The following is a 21,497-nucleotide window of genomic DNA, read 5'->3' on the forward strand; positions in this document are numbered from 1 at the left end:
CTTAAGTTACCAAATTAACTCAAAATTCACTTAATTAAACTAACACTAAGCTAAGAAAGCAACAAGTATGAATTAACCAAGGTGAGAAAGAGACTTTCGTTCAACTTCGGATTTGTTGTTATTATGGTTGTTTCATAGAAGTGCAATGGATTTAGTTCCTTTGGCTACCGATTCCTAAGATGACCAAGTAGGTATTCACCAATTTAATCCTTTAGCAAACTAGCTTATTTATTCGGTGATCAAGCGGACAAACTTACAAGTTCACTAGTGTTCAGTTCGAGTTGCTTAGACTTATAATTAATTGACCAATTAATTTTATTGATTCAATTCTATATATGATTTTTCGTCATATATTGGCTCCTAGACTTTTTTACCCACTTTTCTACTTAACCCTATGTTTTAATCAAAACTCTAGTCCTACGATTTTGCAAGTCACAAGATCATAAGATTCAAATTCAATTAAGAAAAAATAGTCATTCTATCCTAATCAAATTCAGCAATAAGCAGATTAAAAGCAGTTATCAAAACAACTTGAGGTTCTTTAATTAGCAAAAGTCAACAAATAACCAAATCACTAAATCCTAACTATGAAATCAACCATGTTTAGTCAACTCATCCTAGCCAAACGAAAGTCATGAGTGTTTAGCTAATGATTTCAGCAAACAAAATCATAAAATCGAGATTCAAAAGTAAAGACATCGTTATTCCTAATGAAAAATCAAAAAGTAGAGTTTAGTTGCCTTGGATCTCCTTCGTCTAATGATTGTGATTGAATTCCTCGCTTCCAATGCTTAATTCCAGTGCCTTTGCCTTAAAAAACTTCGAATTCCCCAGAGCAAAAAGTCCCCATTCGGAGGTTTATGTGAGATATTTATACTTCTCCCGAAAGCAGGGCACCACGTCGTGGTGATTGTGTTTATCCCGTATTCTACATGTCATTGAATCTGATCGGGAATCTTCAAGACACCACGTCGTGCCAGATATTACCACGATGTGTTGGGCATATTTTCCTTCATTTTAGAGCTCTAGTCCAAACTTTCAACTCCAGGCTTTCTTAATCCAGCTTCCAGCTTCCTTTTTGCTTAAACAAGTCTTTTAATACCTACAACATGATTCATAGCAAATTAAGTATCTTTTGTTCTAATAAGGGCATAAAAGTAATTATAATATCAGGATATGTTGTATAAATATGTGTAAAATATGCACATATCATGAAGAGATGCATTTCATGTTGTGAGGGTTGTGAGACTAGATTATATCATCCTGTGGTGGCTCACAACGTGACCATATATGGCTCACGTGGTGAGGGTCTGTTGGTTGTTGACTTTCATTGACCATTGACTTTTGACCAAGTTTGACTTTGAGTCAAACTTGTGGATTTTAGGCTATTAATTGAGATTCTATCTGGTTTTGGTTTTAGTGGATTCGAAGGATCGAGCAGCGCTGAAACAGGTACTGTATCGCAGTGTCCAGAGTTCTTTGATTCAGGTGAGTTACGCCTCATTGTACTGTGGGTCGAAGGCACCAATGTCAGCCCACTAGTTTTGGTTATCTGTTAGTAGAGGGATACCTTAGGGACTATATATAGTAATGTAGGATTGACTGAGGACTCTTGGTTTAAGCTTTTGTACCTGTTTCTTGTTTGGTTGTGGCTCTAGAGTATGACCACCTGTCCGGGTGGCTATCTCAGATCTGAAGATATATCGTCATGCATTCCTTGGATTGTTGATACTTACGTGTTGTTTGTTTTTTGTCTGCAGATCTTCTTGGCCTTTTCTGTCTGCGCCGTGCAGAACACGCGCAGACATTTGCCTTCGCAGATTGTTTGTTTTTTGAAGACTGCAAACCTAAAAATGTATACGCTCCATCTTCTTGGCACATATGTGGACCACAGTCTTCTAACATCTTCAGACATCTTCTAGCCTAAAAAACACATATATCTTTATTTTTTTAGTTTTTTTTTTTTAATTTCTATTCATTCCAACTTTATTAATGATAAAAAATTTGAGTAAAAAATGTGTGACGACACAAACATGATATTTTTGACAAATTTATAAACAAATGTTTATTATAATAATGGTCGTTGAAGTTGTTTATATAAATATGAAAAAAATCATAATATATTCTTATATTTTTATACCAAATTTTATAAAACATTATTTAATAAGGTCTCATCAATTTCTTGTGAAAATATTTATGATACGTTTTTAATTGATTTAATTAACAAAATCGAAGTTTATTTTAATCCATTTATGTATCAGACTCTTTGATTCCTAATTAAAATATTTAGGTATAACTTTGTGACCAAAATTTTTGTTTTTTATCAAAAGTATACGTTAATTCGTACCATTTTTATTTTCACTTTTTATACAATAATACATAAAAATTGATCTAAATTTGTTAATTATTCATAAGATAATCATAAAAATACTAAAAAAAAAAAATCACTTTGAAGTTTTAAAAAAAATCAATTTTTTTTTAAATTTTAGTTTATTTTAGTAGTCTGCAGATGTTAGAAAAACAAACAGACTTCTTTTTTCAGACTGTAGAAGTTTGGTCCACCTCTTCTACTGATGAGGTCTACAGATGTAGTCCGCAGACTGCAGACATTTTGCCTAAAAAAATAAACATCACCTTAGTATGTTTCTATGTTGTAGTGATTTATTAGATCGATATCCCGTTATATTGGATATTTTTATGATGTAGTGATCTGTTAGATCGGTATCATGTTATATAGGATGTTGATATGTTGTATTGATGTGTTAGATCGGTATCCTGGTATATATGATGTTGCTATTCTATAGTGCACTGTTGGATCTGTATGTTATATGTACTTGTTGGTTATCATTTAGTAGAGTACCCGAGGGACTGTCTGTGGTCATGTAGGATAGCTTGAGAACTCTTGATCTAGGCTTTCTTGCATGTTCCTTGTTTGGTTGTGGCTCTAGAGTAGGATCATCTGTTGGGTGGATATCTCATCTCTGGCTACTTATGGTTACGCATTTCATGGAGGTTAGCTGGTAGCGGGACTATATGTGGTAATGAGTTGTACGATTGATGTTTGCATGTATTATGTGCCAACTTGGTCCTTGATTGTTTATAGGTCCACATATGGTAGTGGTAGGTTGAGGCGGTTCTGCTTTATGCTATAGGCCAGATACCCGATGCGGGCCGACTGTAAGCCGTAGGTATGGAGGCTCTGGTAGAGCGGTTGGGTTGAGGTGGTAGACCAACAAACCCTGAGTATTCCAGCCCGATGGATGATTGGACCTGATGCATGCTTGTATGTTTATCTTATGGGGTGCTTTGGGGGATACTCACTAAGATTTGTGCTTACCCAGTTGTTTATTGTTTCAGGTATCATCGGTCATCATGGGAAGGCGAAAGCGTGACTATACACACTCATCAGCAACAATGAAGATTCTCATGCTTTACTATTACTCTGATTTTTAATAAATATATCTGATATAAACGTTTTTCTTCATAATGGATTTATAATTGGGAAGTTTTACTTAAATAAAAATAAAAATTTTTTGTTGTGAAAATGGGTCGTTACAACACTTCTACCATGTATTCTATCCATCTTGAGAGAAACCTATACAGAGTAAATCGTCATCTCTAAAATGGTAACTAACATCGACCTAGATGAAACAACTTTTACAACAGAACTCGGAGCCGACCGAATGTGGGTGTGATCTATTGAAGATGTTTGATTCCGGGTCTTAGTATTGAAGACATTTGATTCCGAGTTCGAAGTGTTGAAGATGTTCAATTTCGGAGTTGATGTTCTTAGAGTTATCAAAACTCAAGTTGCAAGCTCGATTGAGCGGCGGGATATTCCATCACCGGTTGTGAAGGTTTCCTTATGGATTTCATTAGACTCGTCGATTTCGAGATCGATTGATGTAGAGTTGAGACTTGTGATTTTAAGATCGATTATGCGGTGGGATGATTGTGTAGGTTTCCTTGTGTATTTTATCAATCCACTTGGGAGAAGGGGTGTATTAAAACATGGCGAGAAATGAATAAAAAATTGAAGCAATGATGATGGGAAGTTGCAGAAGTTCTAAATTCAAAGCTTTTGGTGGAGGGTTTATTGAAAATGCAAGTGTGACGTGGCTTTGTAGACTTGGACAAGAAAGAAGGAGCAAGTAGTGTGACCTTGAGGTGGTGTTGTTGCCGGAAACAATGGCAGGTAAAATCGGGAAGAAACAACTTTTCAAAAACCCAACTTAAATATCATATTTGTAATTTGGGCAACCGTACTGTATGCTAACCGGTAAAACCGAATAAAAAATATGTTGTTGATATAATTAACAAGTCACCTACAAGTTTATTGACCTAAACTACCACAAAAATACATAAATGACCTTTTAAACCAAAAACCAAAAGTTGATTGAGTTATAGTGACAATAACCTTTTTAATAACTATCTTATAAGATAAATATTGTTTAAAAGAGTTTTTAAATATGAATATTTCTTTTAGATTAATATTATTTACATAGAGATTTTAAGTTAGAATATTTATGTATGAATTAATTGAAATATTATTTAAAAAGAGAATTTAAATTAAAATATTTTAATATTGTTTATAATAGTGATTATGAGCTTGAACATTAAACTAATATTAGTTGTTAATATTGTGTCATCGCAATTTAATTAAAATTAATAATAGACAATTAAATTTAAAGAATTTTAAATTTATAAAGAGCAACTATCGTGTGTGTGTGTGTGTGTATATATATATATATATATATATATATATATATATATATATATATATATATATATATATATATATATATATCCTTTCTAATAAATAAATAGCTTGAATCTCCTACTGCCATGTGTCAAAGTCATTAATTGCCACGTGTATGCCTCTTAATCTTCCAAGGATTGGTTTCCTGCTCATATCCACGTACATCCAGAAAATCAGGAAACAAATACTAGAAATCTGCAATTACCGAGTCTTTTTGCTACTAATTAGCAAGATCAAAACCTATTTCATGGAAATCAATTCCTAAATTAAAGGCCAACCTATTTATTTATACGATTTCTGCTCCCGCTCGACTACTCCCTTCTTACTGATCGAAGATTGTTGTTGCCGGTTAATTCTTTGATTTTTTTTCTACTTTTGTGTTTTGGTATGTATCTGCAGATAAGTAGAGATTGATCAATCATATATAAATCATAACTAGCATGAACAGATTGCAACCTCCATCCACACCTTTCAATTCCGCATCTGAGGAATTTAATCAATTTTGTTTTTAGGGTATTATGCATTTCTTCTGGTAAGCATAATCTTCTTCTTTTATTTGATAATAGATTGGTCAGATTAATCAGATTCCATATTGATTAATAATCAGAGTGATTAATCACCGAAAATATTGACTTAATTAGCATGATGAAGGTTATTATTTCCAATTATTTTACTCAATCTTTGTATTTAGTATTTTAACTTGATTGCTAACTTAAGTCAATTGATTTAAATTTTAAATTTTGAATATATACGTTTTTTAGGTATGAGAACTAAAAATCTGTGGTGATACCGAATATTTTGATTTGATTATCATTATCAAGGTTATCCTTTCCAAATACACAGGTAAATCATTATATTTAATTCATTTATCCCTAATTTTTGTTATTCTTTTAATTGCTTCTTCATTCATCCACAAGAATTATTGTTGCATTTGGACGTGTTTTGCCCCAAAATTCTGTCCAAAAGCTGTAAGTACTATGTGATATCTATTTTTTTAGATTTTTTTTATGTATTTTTACTGATATTACATAGTGTTTTTTGTGACAATCTTGAGCATCAAATGAATGGAGATATATACAGGGACAAGTGCACAACAATTTTCAAGTGTTTGCGATATTAACATCTTGACAATGGGTTTATAAAGATAAAACCATGTTACATCAAGCCACAATTTAAGCAATTTTCCTTTCTCACAACTTTTACTAACCAATTATTTTCAGGTTTAAGTAAATCACAAAAATTGGTCTATGTTTGTATATGTAAAGGTTTAGTTATGTGGTTAATTATCGGTATGGTTTTATTTATTGCGGTTTTGGTCATTGGATCGTTAAATCTTACTACTCAACTTATTATTATTATTTTTTAATTGCCATTTTACCCCTGAACTAACACTGAAAAATGAAAACCTAAAACTTATAAAATCTTAATTTAGTATTACATACAACTTTTACGTTTTTAGATCTTCAAATAACAATATTTTATATAATTCATTGTTAATATTGGTTACATTGGTATATGTTTTTATGGGTTTCATCCAAGGACAAAATTGTCATTTAAAAAAGTATTAGATAAATATTTAGATTTAATGAGACCTGGAGACCAAATTTGAAATAAAAAATAAAATTTAGAGTAAACCTGTAATTTTAATTATATCATATCAACAAAATTAGTAACTAACTCTTTATATAATATCAAAGTACATTTTATACTTACTGAATTGAAAGATATTTTTTTTTGTAAATTTCAAATGTAAAAGTGGTATCAGACTATTCATCATTTGTCAATGTGTAACACGGACCATCAAAATACATTCTGTTTACGTTGCCATAATTGGGTATCCATATTATAAATATCTTGTGGTTATTTTAATAGAAACAAAACAATCATATATGTTTTTTTTTTTTTTTTTTTTTTTTTTTTTTTTGAAAATCTTCATGTTAGAAAATATCTCATATATAAAAATATACTTTCAAGCTTCTCTGCTATAATTTGCAATCCATCGTCTGAACATATAGTTTATTCTGACATACTATGTCGATCCTTATGTGATCCTAAAGTCTAAATGCAATTTTCTAAAATTAGTTACTTTTGCATTTGAATATATGGTTTAATCAACACCAAATCTGTTAGAATGTTATAACTTAAATTTTTGTGTTTTTGAAAAAAGTCCAATGATAACAATGTACTTCCAAAGTACATTGCTATAGTTGGGAGCTGTTCATAAATATGTGCGTTCTTATGTATTACCATTTTACCGTTTCAGCTCGGAGTGAAGCATATGATTTTGTTGCATAGTATTTTTAACCTAATTTTGAATATCGTTATTATTTTTTTTTGGTAGTCATTTGTATGTATTATATTTGGACATTAAGTTTGTCATTCAATTTCTAGATCACTAAATGACAAAAAACAACCATGACAATAATGACTATGTCTCTTAGGTCGAGCATTTCCCGTGACATTTTTTTTATCTATGCTTTTACGTATCTGAAAAATCCATTGAAACTTTTATCAATATAAAAGTGGATATTTTTTAAATGACCATTTCTTTATTTTAATATAATCTTTTATTTATTATTACTAAATGACCGTTCATTCTCCATTTTAATTTGTAAATTGTTTTTGTGTTTATGTATTTTTCTTACATTACAATATTACATTAATTTTTAATTTGTGATATAACAATGTCATTTTCATAATTGATTATGTTTTTTTTCATTTTATTTAAATTTATATTGTGTTGTATAAAATTATATTTTTATAAAATATCTACAAATACAAAAGATCGATATAGTCAAACCAATTTGTTGTTATATTTGAACTAATCATTATATCATTATAAATTAACAAACATATTCTTATCATTCTTTAATCATTACCTTATAATTTATTAATATTTTTTAACTTTCTCATCCGTGGTGTCCACGGGTTATAACCTAGTATATATATATATATATATATATATATATATATATATATATATATATATATATATATATATATATATATAAAAGATATTTACAATCGCATATTAAAATATTGGTATTGTGAGTCTTACCGTTACTAGGATTACCTACTCTATTGCTATACGAGAGGTGTAAGGAGGTCTCTTTGATTCCGAATGAGATCGGTTATTAAAAGCCTATAGGCTTACCACCCTCATCGCCTATTCGCATTTGGGAATTGGAGTTACTGAAAATGATTGATAGAATAATGGTGAAGTTAAAAGTTTTAACATTAAAAGTATAAAACAAAATCTCGTTTTATTAATAAAATGTGAATCTTATGTTACCCATGAAAATTATACATTCTATTTATAACTTGTTAATGGAGTTTGTATGGTTAACCGGCACGTCAATTTGAGAGTATATAGAGAGTGATGTTGAACTCACGAATCTCAAGCTTAATTTGAGTTGGGGGCCATGCATATTTTTATGGTTGATTCACCATTTGTTCTATGATTTATGGCGACCTACAGTCAATGAATGACAAAGATATATGAATTTCATAGTGATTATATATATATATATATATATATATATATATATATATATATATATATATATATATATATATATATATGTGTGTGTGTGTGTTTTTAATTGTTCAAAAACAAATTTAGTATGAGATAATTAACTTATATGTGACGCTTATTAAGAGGGAGCCATTAACCACCTCATTTAATGAGAAATAAAATATGATTGACAGGGGGGCTTTTTATCAGAACAAGAAAGGGGGCCATTTACGATTCTAAAAAGAGGACACACACAATTAATTAACAACAAACTTAGTTGGGTGTATCATTCATATAAATTTAACAAAGTTTTTTTTTTTGAAACTGGTGGAAATTTTATTAAAACCACTGCCTATCAAGCGAAGGCAGGACAAACGAACAAACAAATTACAAAATGTTAAAAGGGTAACAACACCAATTTACCAAATTATAATTCTCAAAACTCCCTCTATTTTTAATCCAACTAAACACCGTTGTGAGAATTATATCCTACAGCTTAAAAGAGGAAATGCGAGTCTTATTAAAGACAATATCATTTATAGCCCGCCAAAAACACCAAAGGTACCCATAAAAAATAGCAAGAAAGATCTTACGTTTTTAGGGCAATTCCCCCAAGATGCGCATACAAGATGAGCCCACCAATTGAATCGAGTCGCTGAAAGGTCAAGTTGCACTAGTTGAAGATCCAACCCAAAACATCTTGGGCGAAGGGACACCCGACAAGAAAATGGTCAGCCTCAGTAATCCCTGAAACGCAAAATTATCAGGAGGTGGACGGGAGACTAATACCCCTTCGAGAAAGCGCTACAACAGAGGGAATACGGTTAATGCAAGCACGCCAAAAGAACACCATGACCTTAAGCGGCACCAACCGAATCCATTTCGTGAGGTTGCACATCGGAGTAGTCACCTAGGAGTCAATTACATATCTAAAATCATGCACATAGAAGGATCCATCAGCCGAAAGGTTGGATTTCCAGGACTCACTAACGAGTAAGACTCGACGATTTTTTTTAGAGTTTCCAGCTCCGAGATCTCAAGATGACTACTGGGCAATTTTTTCCAAGCCCAATCCATATTATGAGGGCTGCATCTTTCGGAAATGAAACAAGATCTCCTTTTATCAAGCTCGAAGAGCAGAGAGAATCTATAAGCAAATCCAATTATCAAGCTAAAACAAAATCTCATATTTGTGTTTTTCTCTATAATTTATATAATACGTATTATTCACTTAAACTAGAAAAAGACAATCCTTTTTCCTTCGGAATGAATGCAACCTAATTAAATTTTAATGGTCAGATTATATAAATATATAGAGTTAAGTTCAAATGAGAATATTATTTAATGTGAGAACGTAAGAACACTACTTTATGTTACTATTCTACTATGAATTTTGTATATACAACGATATGACATTATTCATCACAGAATATATAAACAATCACATATTTAACATTCACATTAGAATTTACTAAATTACTATATATATATATATATATATATATATATATATATATATATATATATATATATATATATATAAATTTTATAGTAGAATAGCAATATAAAATTGAATATATTCATATTATAATTAATACAATACTATATATATTAAATTCATAGTAGAATAGTAACATAAAGTAGTGTTCTAACGTTCTCACATTAAATAGTGTTCTTATTTGAACTTAACCCTATAAATATATATATATATATATATATATATATATATATATATATATATATATATATATATATATATATATATATAGAGGTTCATGTGTTTCTCACATCTATTGTGTGCTTGAATGCACCAATAAGTATTTAGTAAAAGTTAAATTATTATTAAATCAAATAAAGATAGATATTAAATGATTTCCATAATTATATGTATATTAAATGATATCCATAATTATAATTCTTTTTTAAATATAAACTAATTAAATTCGTCATTAATGTCAACAATAATATTATTTCAGAATAAATTTGCATCTAGGTTTTTATGTATGAGTTCATGTTTTGTTTCATAACCCACTCATTCAAAATACAGCAAAGTTTTCTAGAACATGGAGAATGAGAGTATATTCTAGTAGAATGAGAGATTATTCTAGCAGAATAAGAGTGTATAATAGTATAATACACTATTTTTCTCCATGTTCCATGCAACTTTGTTGTATTTTAAGTGAGTGGGTTCTGAAACAAAAAACGAACTCATACATGAAAATCTAAATGCGAATTCTGAAAGAATGTTATTGCTGACATTAATAACGAGTTTAATTAGTTTCCAAGGGAGTTATAATTATGGATATCATTTAAGATACATATAATTATGGAATATGTGTTGTTAGCTTAGGAGTAGATTAGAATTGCCGGTTAAAAAAAAACATATAATTATGGAAATAATTTAATATCCATATTTATTTGATTAAATTGTAATTTAATTTTTACTAAATTCTTGTTGGTGCATTCTAATTTCTAGCACACAATATATGTAGGGAACAAATGAACCTAGCCCTATATATATATATATATATATATATATATATATATATATATATATATATATATATATATATATATATATATATATATATATATTTGTGTGTGTGTGTGTGTTTGTTTCCCACGATATAACATTTAAAAACATTTTTTTAGACCACAACATCTTTCTAGGCATGGATGTTACCTTTGCATCAACAAATAAAATACAATAGCATAAAGGATTGAATATGATTTCCAGTGTGACTAGATGGTTGTAGAGAAGCAAATCCATAAGTGACCTTTACGATACAATATAGTAACTAACCAAGAATTAAACCCTCAAAATGAAACCGAAATAAGTGTTTAATATTGTGATTAAAAGTTACGAAAAAACCTTTTGGTCAACCATTGGTGCATTCGTATATACTAATACAGACACACCTACAACTTCAAAATAACTTTCATATTTAAATTATTCTTGTAATGAATTACTTTAATACTTTCATGTATTAATTCTCAGTCACATCATTTCCTTGTATTTAATTATGTATCATGGCTATAAAATCCAATGTAAAGACTATGTAAACATATATAAACAATTCTTTTCAACAACCTTTATATGGTATTAGAGCTCCACAAGCTCCACTAAGCAATTGTCGATCCCTTCTCACAACAACCCTAATCCATCATTCATTCAAGACCTACCAATGGTAAATCAAACAACAACCATTCAATTTACTGTCCCAAGTCACTTCCCCATCAAACTCACTACCACAAATTTTCCTAGCGTAGGCAAGTTGAATCCACCCTAATTGGATTACAACTTAAAACCCTTATCGATGGCAGTCATAAACAACCAACCAAGTTCATTAAAGAAAAATAGGGAATGAAAGAAAATCCAGAATACTTAGCTTGGTATCGCCAAGATCAAATTCCCATCGGTTCCATTCTCTGGAGTTGTTCAGAATCCATTCAGCCTCTCATCTCATTAGCAAATACTGCCTGAGAAGCCTGAGAACAATTGAATTCAAGCTACGCTAGCACCTCAGGTCTCGTGTCATCTCTATGAAATCCAAACTCATGCAAAACTCTAAAGGACACAGATCTATTATCAACTATCTCCAAGATATGCAATCCATTTATTATGATCTTTCTCTTGCTCAACGCCCCATTTCTAAAGAAGACCTCACGGTGCATATTTTATCTCAACTCGGAGTTGAATATAGTAACATTGTTGCAGCCGTCAAAAATACATTACACCCCTCTTTCCTACCCAAAACTCTTTGACAAACTTCTTGATTTCGAAAAAAGACTCAAGGAAACTCTTCAAACTACAACATCTTTTGTTGTCACTGCCAATTCTACGACTTGCCACCAAATTGCCAACCCTCCAACAACTTCTGTCCCCAGAACCAAAAGTTTACACCGAACTCACAATAAAAAGAACCAAATCCCCCTCAATGGTCACGCTCTCAACGTGGTGGTTATAACCAAAATCAGAATCACAACACCTCTTACTATCAGTTGTCAACATTCCAGTATATTCTACCAAGGAATGGCATAAACTATCCAGAGATTTCTAAGAGATAACAATATATCTATTGCCGCCTCTCAATCTCACAACCCGGTTGCAAATGCTACTACTGGTTCCTTCAATACCATACCCATATGGATCTTTGACATGAGACATCTAGCCTCCAACATATCTGTGGGGGACAATTTTAGAAATATTGTTTTCAAGGTACTATAGAGTATAACAAAAATGTATAACTGTTCAATTATTTTAATAAAGTTTAAAGCTTTGAATTTGTGTTAAATTTTTTTTTTCCAACAAGACCAAAGTTCTTTTCCGATTTCAAATACCTTCGTGAAACTAGATATTCAGTATTTTATTAAACAAACATATAATAGTTTGTTCATTTTTACATCTTGAAAAAAGGCTAAATAAATCCCGTAAACAAAAATATACTATAAAAATCATTAATTTTAAATTGTGTTTGGAATAATAATAGCGATTCTACATGGACTATTGAACTTGTTGACTTTCTAAAAGACAAAATTGATTTCAAAATCAAATCTTTTGCTCTTCTAATCTTGGTCTACCATCCATACAAATTCAACCTCTATTAACTTCTACAATGTCCCAACTAATACATACATACATCATGCATGTATGCATGCATGTCTCACGTGAGTATCTATACCTATATGTATATACGTAAAATATGACTTTTGTTTTCTAGTTTTAATAATAGTATATATTACTTCTTTTTTTTTTTTTTTTTATTGATTTGTACGTCTAAAATAATCCAATTTGAACATAAATATTTGTTAAATATTTTTAACGTCATACGAATGATTAATTTAAGTTTATACTTATTTAACTATTACTTTTAAAATTATATTATTAATTTAGAAACATACAACAAAATAAACAAATTAGTCGATTAATTGATGGATGAGATCGACGGCTCACCACCGATCAATTTTGTAGTTAAACTCAAAAGTCGTTTTCCACATTTTATAAATACAAACAAACAACTATTTATACTCCGAACTTGCAAAAAAAAACATAATAAATCGGCTATATTTTATCAAGTACTAGAATAAAATGTTCACCACACCACCACCGGAAACCAACATGAACCAACGTGCCACCACCGGAATTTCATCATTACCTACCGATATACTAGAGTCCCACATACTAACTCGTCTCGACGGTCAAACCTTAGCTTCCGCCACATGCACCTCCATATCACTCTCCGCCGGCGGCAAACACAACCACCAACTCTGGTCCAACATCTGTCACTCCACATGGCCCTCAACCGCCGGCGACCGCGTCAGCAAAATCATCTCCACTTTCTCCGACAACAAAAACGGCCCTCGATCTTTCTTTTCCCAGTCTTTCCCTCTGCCTGCACCGGAACCCACCACCGTATCTCCGCCACCATATCCAGCACGTTCACTTCCAGCAAGTGAATTAATCTCAGCCGTTGATATTTACTACCGGAATAAACCAATACTCACAAAAACTGAGGAAACCGAAACCACCAGTGATTGGTTCCGGTGTTCGCCGTTCAGAATCGACCTATTGGACCCGAAGGAAGTAATCTCTACTCAGATACCACAACCCACCGGAGAAGAGACGTGTACGGCGTTGATGGATGACATGACGTTAAGCTGGATACTCATCGACCCGGTTAATAAACAGTCGGTGAATCTCTCCTCCCATAAGCCGGTTTCCGTCCACCGCCACTGGTTGTCGGGAGAAGTGCAACTCTGTTTCGTATCCATCCTCGGAGTCGGTGGGGCGGTGGTGCAAGTTGGGATAGCGGTGATCTGCAGTGGGTCGGAGGATGGGCAGATGCAGGTTCGGGAGGTGACGATGGAGGTGGAGGACATAGATGGAAAACATTTGAATGGCAGGGACAGTATGGTAATTTTACGGAGGGTGATGGAGGGTAAAAGGGGAAGTGGGGTGGATAGAGTGGAGGAAGCAAAGACGAGACACAGGAGGTACCAAGAAATGAAAAAAGAAAGAAGAGAGCGAAAGTCGAGGGTAGAATGGACATTAGACATTTTATCTTTGGCTTTTGTGACATCAATTTTTGTGGCTTTACTTTTTGTTATATTTTACAATTTTTTATCTAAACACCAGAAAAATGATTAATTTTCAAAACGTATGTAATGAATATTAAAATTACATAAATAAAGAAAGAAAATTATATGTAAAATTATCAAGATTTTAAATAACGTTGTAGGGTGATTTGGCGGCGATATCAAAACTTAAGGTTTTACGAGTCGCGGCAAAACACGTTGTTTGTAAGACGTTACTTAAGGTGTCATTCATATATATATATATATATATATATATATATATATATATATATATATATATATATATATATATATATATATATATATATATATATATTCTAACATTATTCATTTTTATATAAATAAATGATTTAAGGCGACATTTTGTGAAAAGGCGACGTCGAGTATAAGCCTTGGAGCCATGACAAAGTCATAACGAGCTTTTCAAAACTTTGAAAATTATATATTTTAGTTTTACCTTATATAATTTCATATTAATGATATATATTATAACTTTATAATTTTATAGCAATTACATACGAGGTGAACGCTTTAATGCTTTTTAGATAAAAAAACATCATAAATGGTCCATGTGGTTTCTTCAAATTTGAAGTTTAATCCCCGTAATTTAAAAACGTCATAGATGGTCCCTGACTCCCTGTGCTTTCAAAACTTTTGACGATTGATTCTTATTTTAACTTTGTTAAGTTTTGTTCATTAACTGAAAGACATTTTCGTCATTTCACTACCATAAGGACCATTTATGATGTTTTCACTTAATTTAAAAAAAATGAAATAATATGCAAAATTGATCTCTCTCTCTCTCTCTCTCTCTCTCTCTCTGGGTTTTATTCTAAATACTCACCACACATCAGATGGTGATGTTGATCCATTCTTTAATTGGTTCGACTGCCCTAACCCCACCACCATACCGGTGACTACCACGTACTTCCGCCAACACCACCACCCTAGATGTTGATCTTCATCCTTCCGCATTAAACCACCCATAGCCGAAAGTCTACTCAATCGCCGAAAACCATCGACGGAAATCCGAAGGCGTGGAAAACAGTGACGGTGGCGGTTTAATGATACACGAGAAATCACGATTACACTGGCACCTATTTCACTTCCAAGTACCTCTCTTTCGTTCTGTTAAGAACATGTGGATTGTGCCCTCTCAAGAACCCTAACCAAAAATAGGTTTCAATTCCAGGTTCCTATATATCGTCCTGCACCTAAGCTTAGTTTCTATGTGGTGCCATCTGTTTTTAGATTATTAGCTTTATGTGTATATTTTCATTTTCTTTTATTATACATTTGTGTGTATTTAGCTCAGCTCCAATTTGGATTTCAATTAGAAGTAAAAACAAAGATTTCATGGTGATCTTCTTAAGTTGCACACCGTTTGTAGAAATGCTCCAATGACATCAATTTGTTCACGCCCCAAGCTGGTTGTTTCTTGTTTCACAACTTCACCATAACGAAGATGATGATCAGATGAAGATGAACATGGTAGACAGAGAGATGTTATGTTTGTGTATGTGTTTTTCAGAGAGTGAGATATGAAATTAGACTTGGATTCCATTTTATTTGACAGTTTTGCGTCACCACTTGACGTATTTGGTGATCTTGATGATTTCCTGCTATGTGGATTTAAAGATAACGAATCCTATGAATTACCAGATTAGGATTTGGACAAGTTGAATCGTGATGAACTTGCTTGAATAAAACCCAAAGAGAGAGAGAGAGAGAGAGAGAGAGAGAGAGAGAGAGACCCCTTTTGCATATTATTTCATTTTTTTCTTTTTAAAAAAATAAGTGAAAACACCATAAATGGTCCATGCGGTAGTGAAATGACGAAAATGTCCTACAGTTAACGGACAAAACTTAACGGAGTTAGCAATAATGATCAATCGTCAAAAGTTTTGAAAGCACAGGGACCATCTATGATGTTTTTAAACCACGATGATTAAATTTCAAATTTGGGGAAACCACAGGGACCATTTATGATGTTTTTTTTTCTTTTTTAAAAAATGCAATGGTATGTGTTACAAGTTTAGAATTAAAAAAACAAAGTTATTCAATTAGCAATTCAATAAAAGGCTAACAATGTAGTATCTTGAACTATTATTTTAGATCATATTCGGTCATTTAATTAATTTTTAGCTATTATAGTTATTATGGACCTGGAATATAAGTGTTGACCTATTAAATTAGACTTCGAAAATACTTCTTTCTGGTTTACAATTTACACGTTACAATATTGAGGAGGAGCATATGACGTGTCTTGTTTTTTTTTTTCCCACCTAAGCACAACGTGGTTTTCTTTGACACATAAGCTCCAATGTGTTATAGTTAATTTATTAAGTAAGCATCATCAGACAAACCTTGGATTAATTTTCCTTCATATATTTGTTCCCTTTTTCCTCACTACCAAAAATCAAAGAACCCTAAATCAAAACACGAGAATGTTACTCTCTTCATGCCGAAAATATAGAATAAGAAAGATCTACCATTGTCTATGAACGTACATGATGAAATCCAAACATGTTTTTGTCGTCATACAGTTAATAAGTGAACTTGGTGGAAGTTCGACAATCCAACTTGAAGGTTTTCTATTTGTCTATTATCACTCGTAGTTAATCTAGTTTAACATATGATGCATTGATTTGTGGTTTTCTTGTTCCATGTATGTCATATAAAACCCCTGATTTTTGTATTTCTTCATTTTTAGTATAAAAACATTATGAACCACTTGAGGATGAACCTACAAGAGCACAATGCATAAATTTACATACAATTTTTTTGGGTTTTAATAGCATCAATAGACTTCTTAGAAGGTAGCAGAAACAATCAAATTTTACCTAAGTGTACATGCACCCTAGGATCTAAGTTTTAATAGTTAAAGCAACCTACTTTCGAAATCAACTAAAGAGAATGATAAAAACACTTATCTCTTGATCTTAATTGACACTTTGTGATTGGCAACTCTTTTAATGGATGAAGGATCCAAATTAGAATTCATCTAATGTAGTCAAACCCAAGACTCCAAAGAAGAAAACAAGGAATAAACCCTAGACTAGGGTTTATGCGAAATTCGATAACCCTAAGAGAGGGTTATGTATTTCGTCCACTAAGAGAAAGAAGAGAGATTGGAACAAAATTATGAGGGAAATTCATCTAGGGTTTGATCTCTTGCTCTTTATTTATAGGCAGCAAACTAATCCATTAAGGGTTCAAAGTCTTAGGGATTATCCTTATCATATTCAAAATATGACTTATCCCTATTAGGGAAAAGCAAAAATCATCCACCTCTTTTTCCTATAAATTTATATAATATTCCAATTATTTTCCATGATTTAGTTAATATTGAACCCATGTAATTAATTAAAACTATTTAAGTAATTAACAAAATAATTTCTAATTAATTTATTAATAAATTAACAACTTATTTTTCTAATTCCTTATTGCTAATTGTGTCATGAGGCTAACCTAATAGAACCCTATTATTATTTAGAAATATTACCAACTAGTTAATAACCATGGGCACCATTTCTGATTACGGATAGCGTTGGAGTACACCAGGAGGATGTCACTTCTCATGTTAAGGCAGAAGGAACAAATAAACTTTAACCAAATATTTTTTGTATATTTGTCTAATCATGCATGGACATGTCCTTAATAACTACCAGTTTTGGATAGCATTAGAGTACACCAATACACAATAGATTTCGTAAACAAAACCCCATATGTATCTTGGTTTGAAGAATAAAAGATATTACCTTCTTAGAATTACTCCTGACTTAATCCATGAAGTAATCTCTAAGTGTGAGTTGTTCCAATACTTAAAATCCTCATTTCAAGTACTCATGCAGTGTTAAAGCAATCTTGTAACATCCTAAATATCTGAGAAAAAAATTTCATTTTAAATTCATTTCAAAACATCAAATAATCATGTCAAAAAAACCGAAAGTGTATCATAGTGAAATAACGTCAGAGTACGAAATCTCAAAACCACATAATGCGGAAAACATGGGTGGATGTGGTGCGATCAAGTTGGGCCCTTTCCGTTTGAGCTAGAAGTACCTCACATATAAATTCAAAACTGTAATCACAAATATTAGTGAGCTCCCCCAAAATACCTCGTACCATACACACATACAGTCAAAATATATGTGGGTCTATTTCATCCCCCTTCGGTCTCTTTCAACCGGTACTGGGTATATTTCAACTCCTTCCAGCTCTTTCAACCGGTATTCGGTATATTTCAACCCCCTTGGTATCTTTTAACCAGTATTGGGTATATTTCAACCCATTCGGTCTCTTTCAACTGGTATCGGGTCTATTTCACCACCTACAACTAGCATATAATCTGTAACATCCCAAAAATCATGAACAAAAATCTCTTTTTAAAACATTACTAAACCATAAATGTTAAATCATTTCAATCGTACTAAAACGGTTATATAACAATTCAGAGTATCTTTTCAAAACACTTGTTGATTTTATCAGAGTAAACATCCCAGACTAAACTTCTTGATGCGTGCCATGTGATCATCCCGAGCTCTTCCCTCTGCTACCGGAAGTACCTAAAACCAAAACTGAAAACCGTAAGCACGAAGCTTAGTGAGTTCCCCCACCTACTACATACCATACAAAGCACATATAACAAATAACATAACTTTAGGACTACTACCAACTGCATCGGGACGAATCTCGGCATCGACTTACCCGACATCGGACTCCTGTCCGGAATCGGGCTCACCCCGGCATCCGACCGCATCGGGCATTGGGCTTACCCCGGAACATACATAGCATAACATATATCATAAACACATAACATAATCACATAATCTACATCGGGCTTGCACCAGAACACATAATACATAGTATACTATCTAACATACATCGGGCTTGCCCCGACATCGGACCGAAGCCCAGAACACTTAACACATATCATATAACATGCATGAATCACAAAGACATCATGCATACTTAACTACTTCTCAGGACTGCCCCAACATTAGACCAAAGTCCGGAAACATATAAACTGTATCGGGCTAAACCCCGACATCGGGCTTACACCGACATACTCTAACTATACCCTGACCTAAGGCCTCACCTAACTTGGGCCCCGCCCCTGGTCTGCAACTGAAGTAGTGGAACCCCATCTATACTCCTACTAGTAGTGAGATATACAGGGCGCCGCCCACACTCACATCCTTCCTATCACGGGCATCGCCTCCACTTTGCTAATGTCGAGATATGGAATCCCATCCATACTCAGCTAGTGATGAGATACGGGACCTCGCCCCCACTCACCTCCTTACCAGGAACATACAAGTATCACGTAGACAATAAGTATAATCTACATACATCATAAGAATCTTCCTCGGGATTACCTCGACATTGGACCCCCGGTCTAGAGACATACTATTATATATCATACTTCGGGCTTACCCCGACATCGGACCCTCGGTATGGAACCTATCATACTGACACATGCAAGAATCACAAAGACCTCTAGCATCCTAACATTCCTCGGGCCTCGCCTGACATCAGGTTGTAACCTGGAACATATAACAATAATTTCCTAGGGCTAACCCCCGGGTCTTCCTTCTATACATAAACATAAACATAAACATAATGGGCCAGCATTATGGCTGTAGACCCATGCACACAGTGAGGAGACTCACCTCGCACTGATGAAGACTAGCTGAACACTTCTGACTGCTAACCGACGACTTCTGAACTGCTTATCCTTCGGCTTCCCGAACTATCAATACCCAAAATAACATTTAGACCACAATACTCTCAAAAGTTAAACCAGGTCAAACTTGGTCAAAGTCAACAGTCAAAGTCAATGCTCCGAGTTGACCCAACAACTCGTCGAGTTGACCCACCAACTCGTCGAGTCCCACAGTCCACACAAAACTCTAGACTTCGATCCTACTCGTCGAGTTCTCCGTAAACTCATCGAGTGCACCTTCAACACATCGATTCCCCTTTGAACTCACTGAGTCCACCTTCATAAATTAAGGATATTGCCTTAGACTCGCTGAGTTCCTCCTTGAACTCGTCGAGGAGAATGCAAGAGGTTTCTGGATCTACTAATCTCTTCTTATATCCCCAAGGCTTCACCTTCTCCTTCGAACTTCACAACACTAAAAAATGCTCACAATGGCTCACAAACTCATGGAAGGCACTAGGGTTTCGTTCTGGTCTTGAGAGAGAGCATCCAGGAGGCTGAGGAAATGAGAATGAGATGCTTAAATAGGGTACCAAGTCCTGAAATTAGGGTTTCCCAACCCATACCAGACTCGCCGAGTCAGTCCCCCGACTCGTCGAGTCGGCCACTTAATCCGTGACATGGAACTCGCTCCTACTCGTTGAGTTCCTCCTTGGACTCGACGAGTGGACCTCTTGACTTAGGGTTTTTCTTTCCTTTCTTGACCTTCTGAATTCGAGGTGTTACAACTCTCCCCCACTTAAAATGGTATTCGTCCTCGAAATCCACTCCGGCTCATAACCCTACATCCACTCACGGCATTCCTAATCATCACATACCTTGCCTGATTGGAACAACCCTCTAGAATATCATCCTGAGACGATCCAATCACTACACTTCTGACTGGTAATTGTGGCAACCCGATATTTCAACTCTTTGTAACGACCAAAATGGGTCAAGTATTGTAACCACTTCTGAGTAATAAAATTTACTTTCATAATAAAATGTACAAATAAGTTCTATTTAATTTCCTTCTATGATTAAATGTCTTTGAACCATGATCGTACGTGAAAAGAACGCCCAAATCCGACTTCATATAGCGAAGTTATGATTTTTTCAAGTTCAGCTTAGCAACAGACAGCTAAAAACTCGAATCGGAAATCGAGCGACTTTTGGCCGGAATGACCTAAACGAGAATCGAAGGTCTCGACAATGGTATTCCAGCGGTAAAAAGTCTGGCAAAAACCGACATCAGATAAAGAAGTTATGAATTTTCAAAGAAATTCCTTAAACACGATGGGTTTTTTAATAAATAATAAAAAAATAATTTTGGAGTTTGCCGACGGAGTCTAAACGAAAGTTGTAGAGCGTAGTCTCACCTACGCGAGGATATAAAGACCATCGAAAACGGAGTTCGTATG

General features: G+C 33.3%; 1 protein-coding gene across 1 annotated transcript; it reads left to right on the top strand.

Annotated features, from left to right (window-relative positions):
* The first annotated feature begins 13,345 nt into the window (after positions 1 to 13,345).
* On the top strand, positions 13,346 to 14,541 carry LOC111916668 (probable F-box protein At2g36090). Its single transcript, XM_023912342.3, has one exon. The coding sequence runs from the start codon at positions 13,363 to 13,365 to the stop codon at positions 14,419 to 14,421; it is 1,059 nt and encodes a 352-aa protein (XP_023768110.1). The 5' UTR covers positions 13,346 to 13,362; the 3' UTR covers positions 14,422 to 14,541.
* Positions 14,542 to 21,497: the final 6,956 nt, after the last annotated feature.

This window comes from Lactuca sativa, chromosome 1 (genome assembly GCF_002870075.4).
Source record: "Lactuca sativa cultivar Salinas chromosome 1, Lsat_Salinas_v11, whole genome shotgun sequence".
Lineage (NCBI taxonomy): Eukaryota > Viridiplantae > Streptophyta > Magnoliopsida > Asterales > Asteraceae > Lactuca > Lactuca sativa.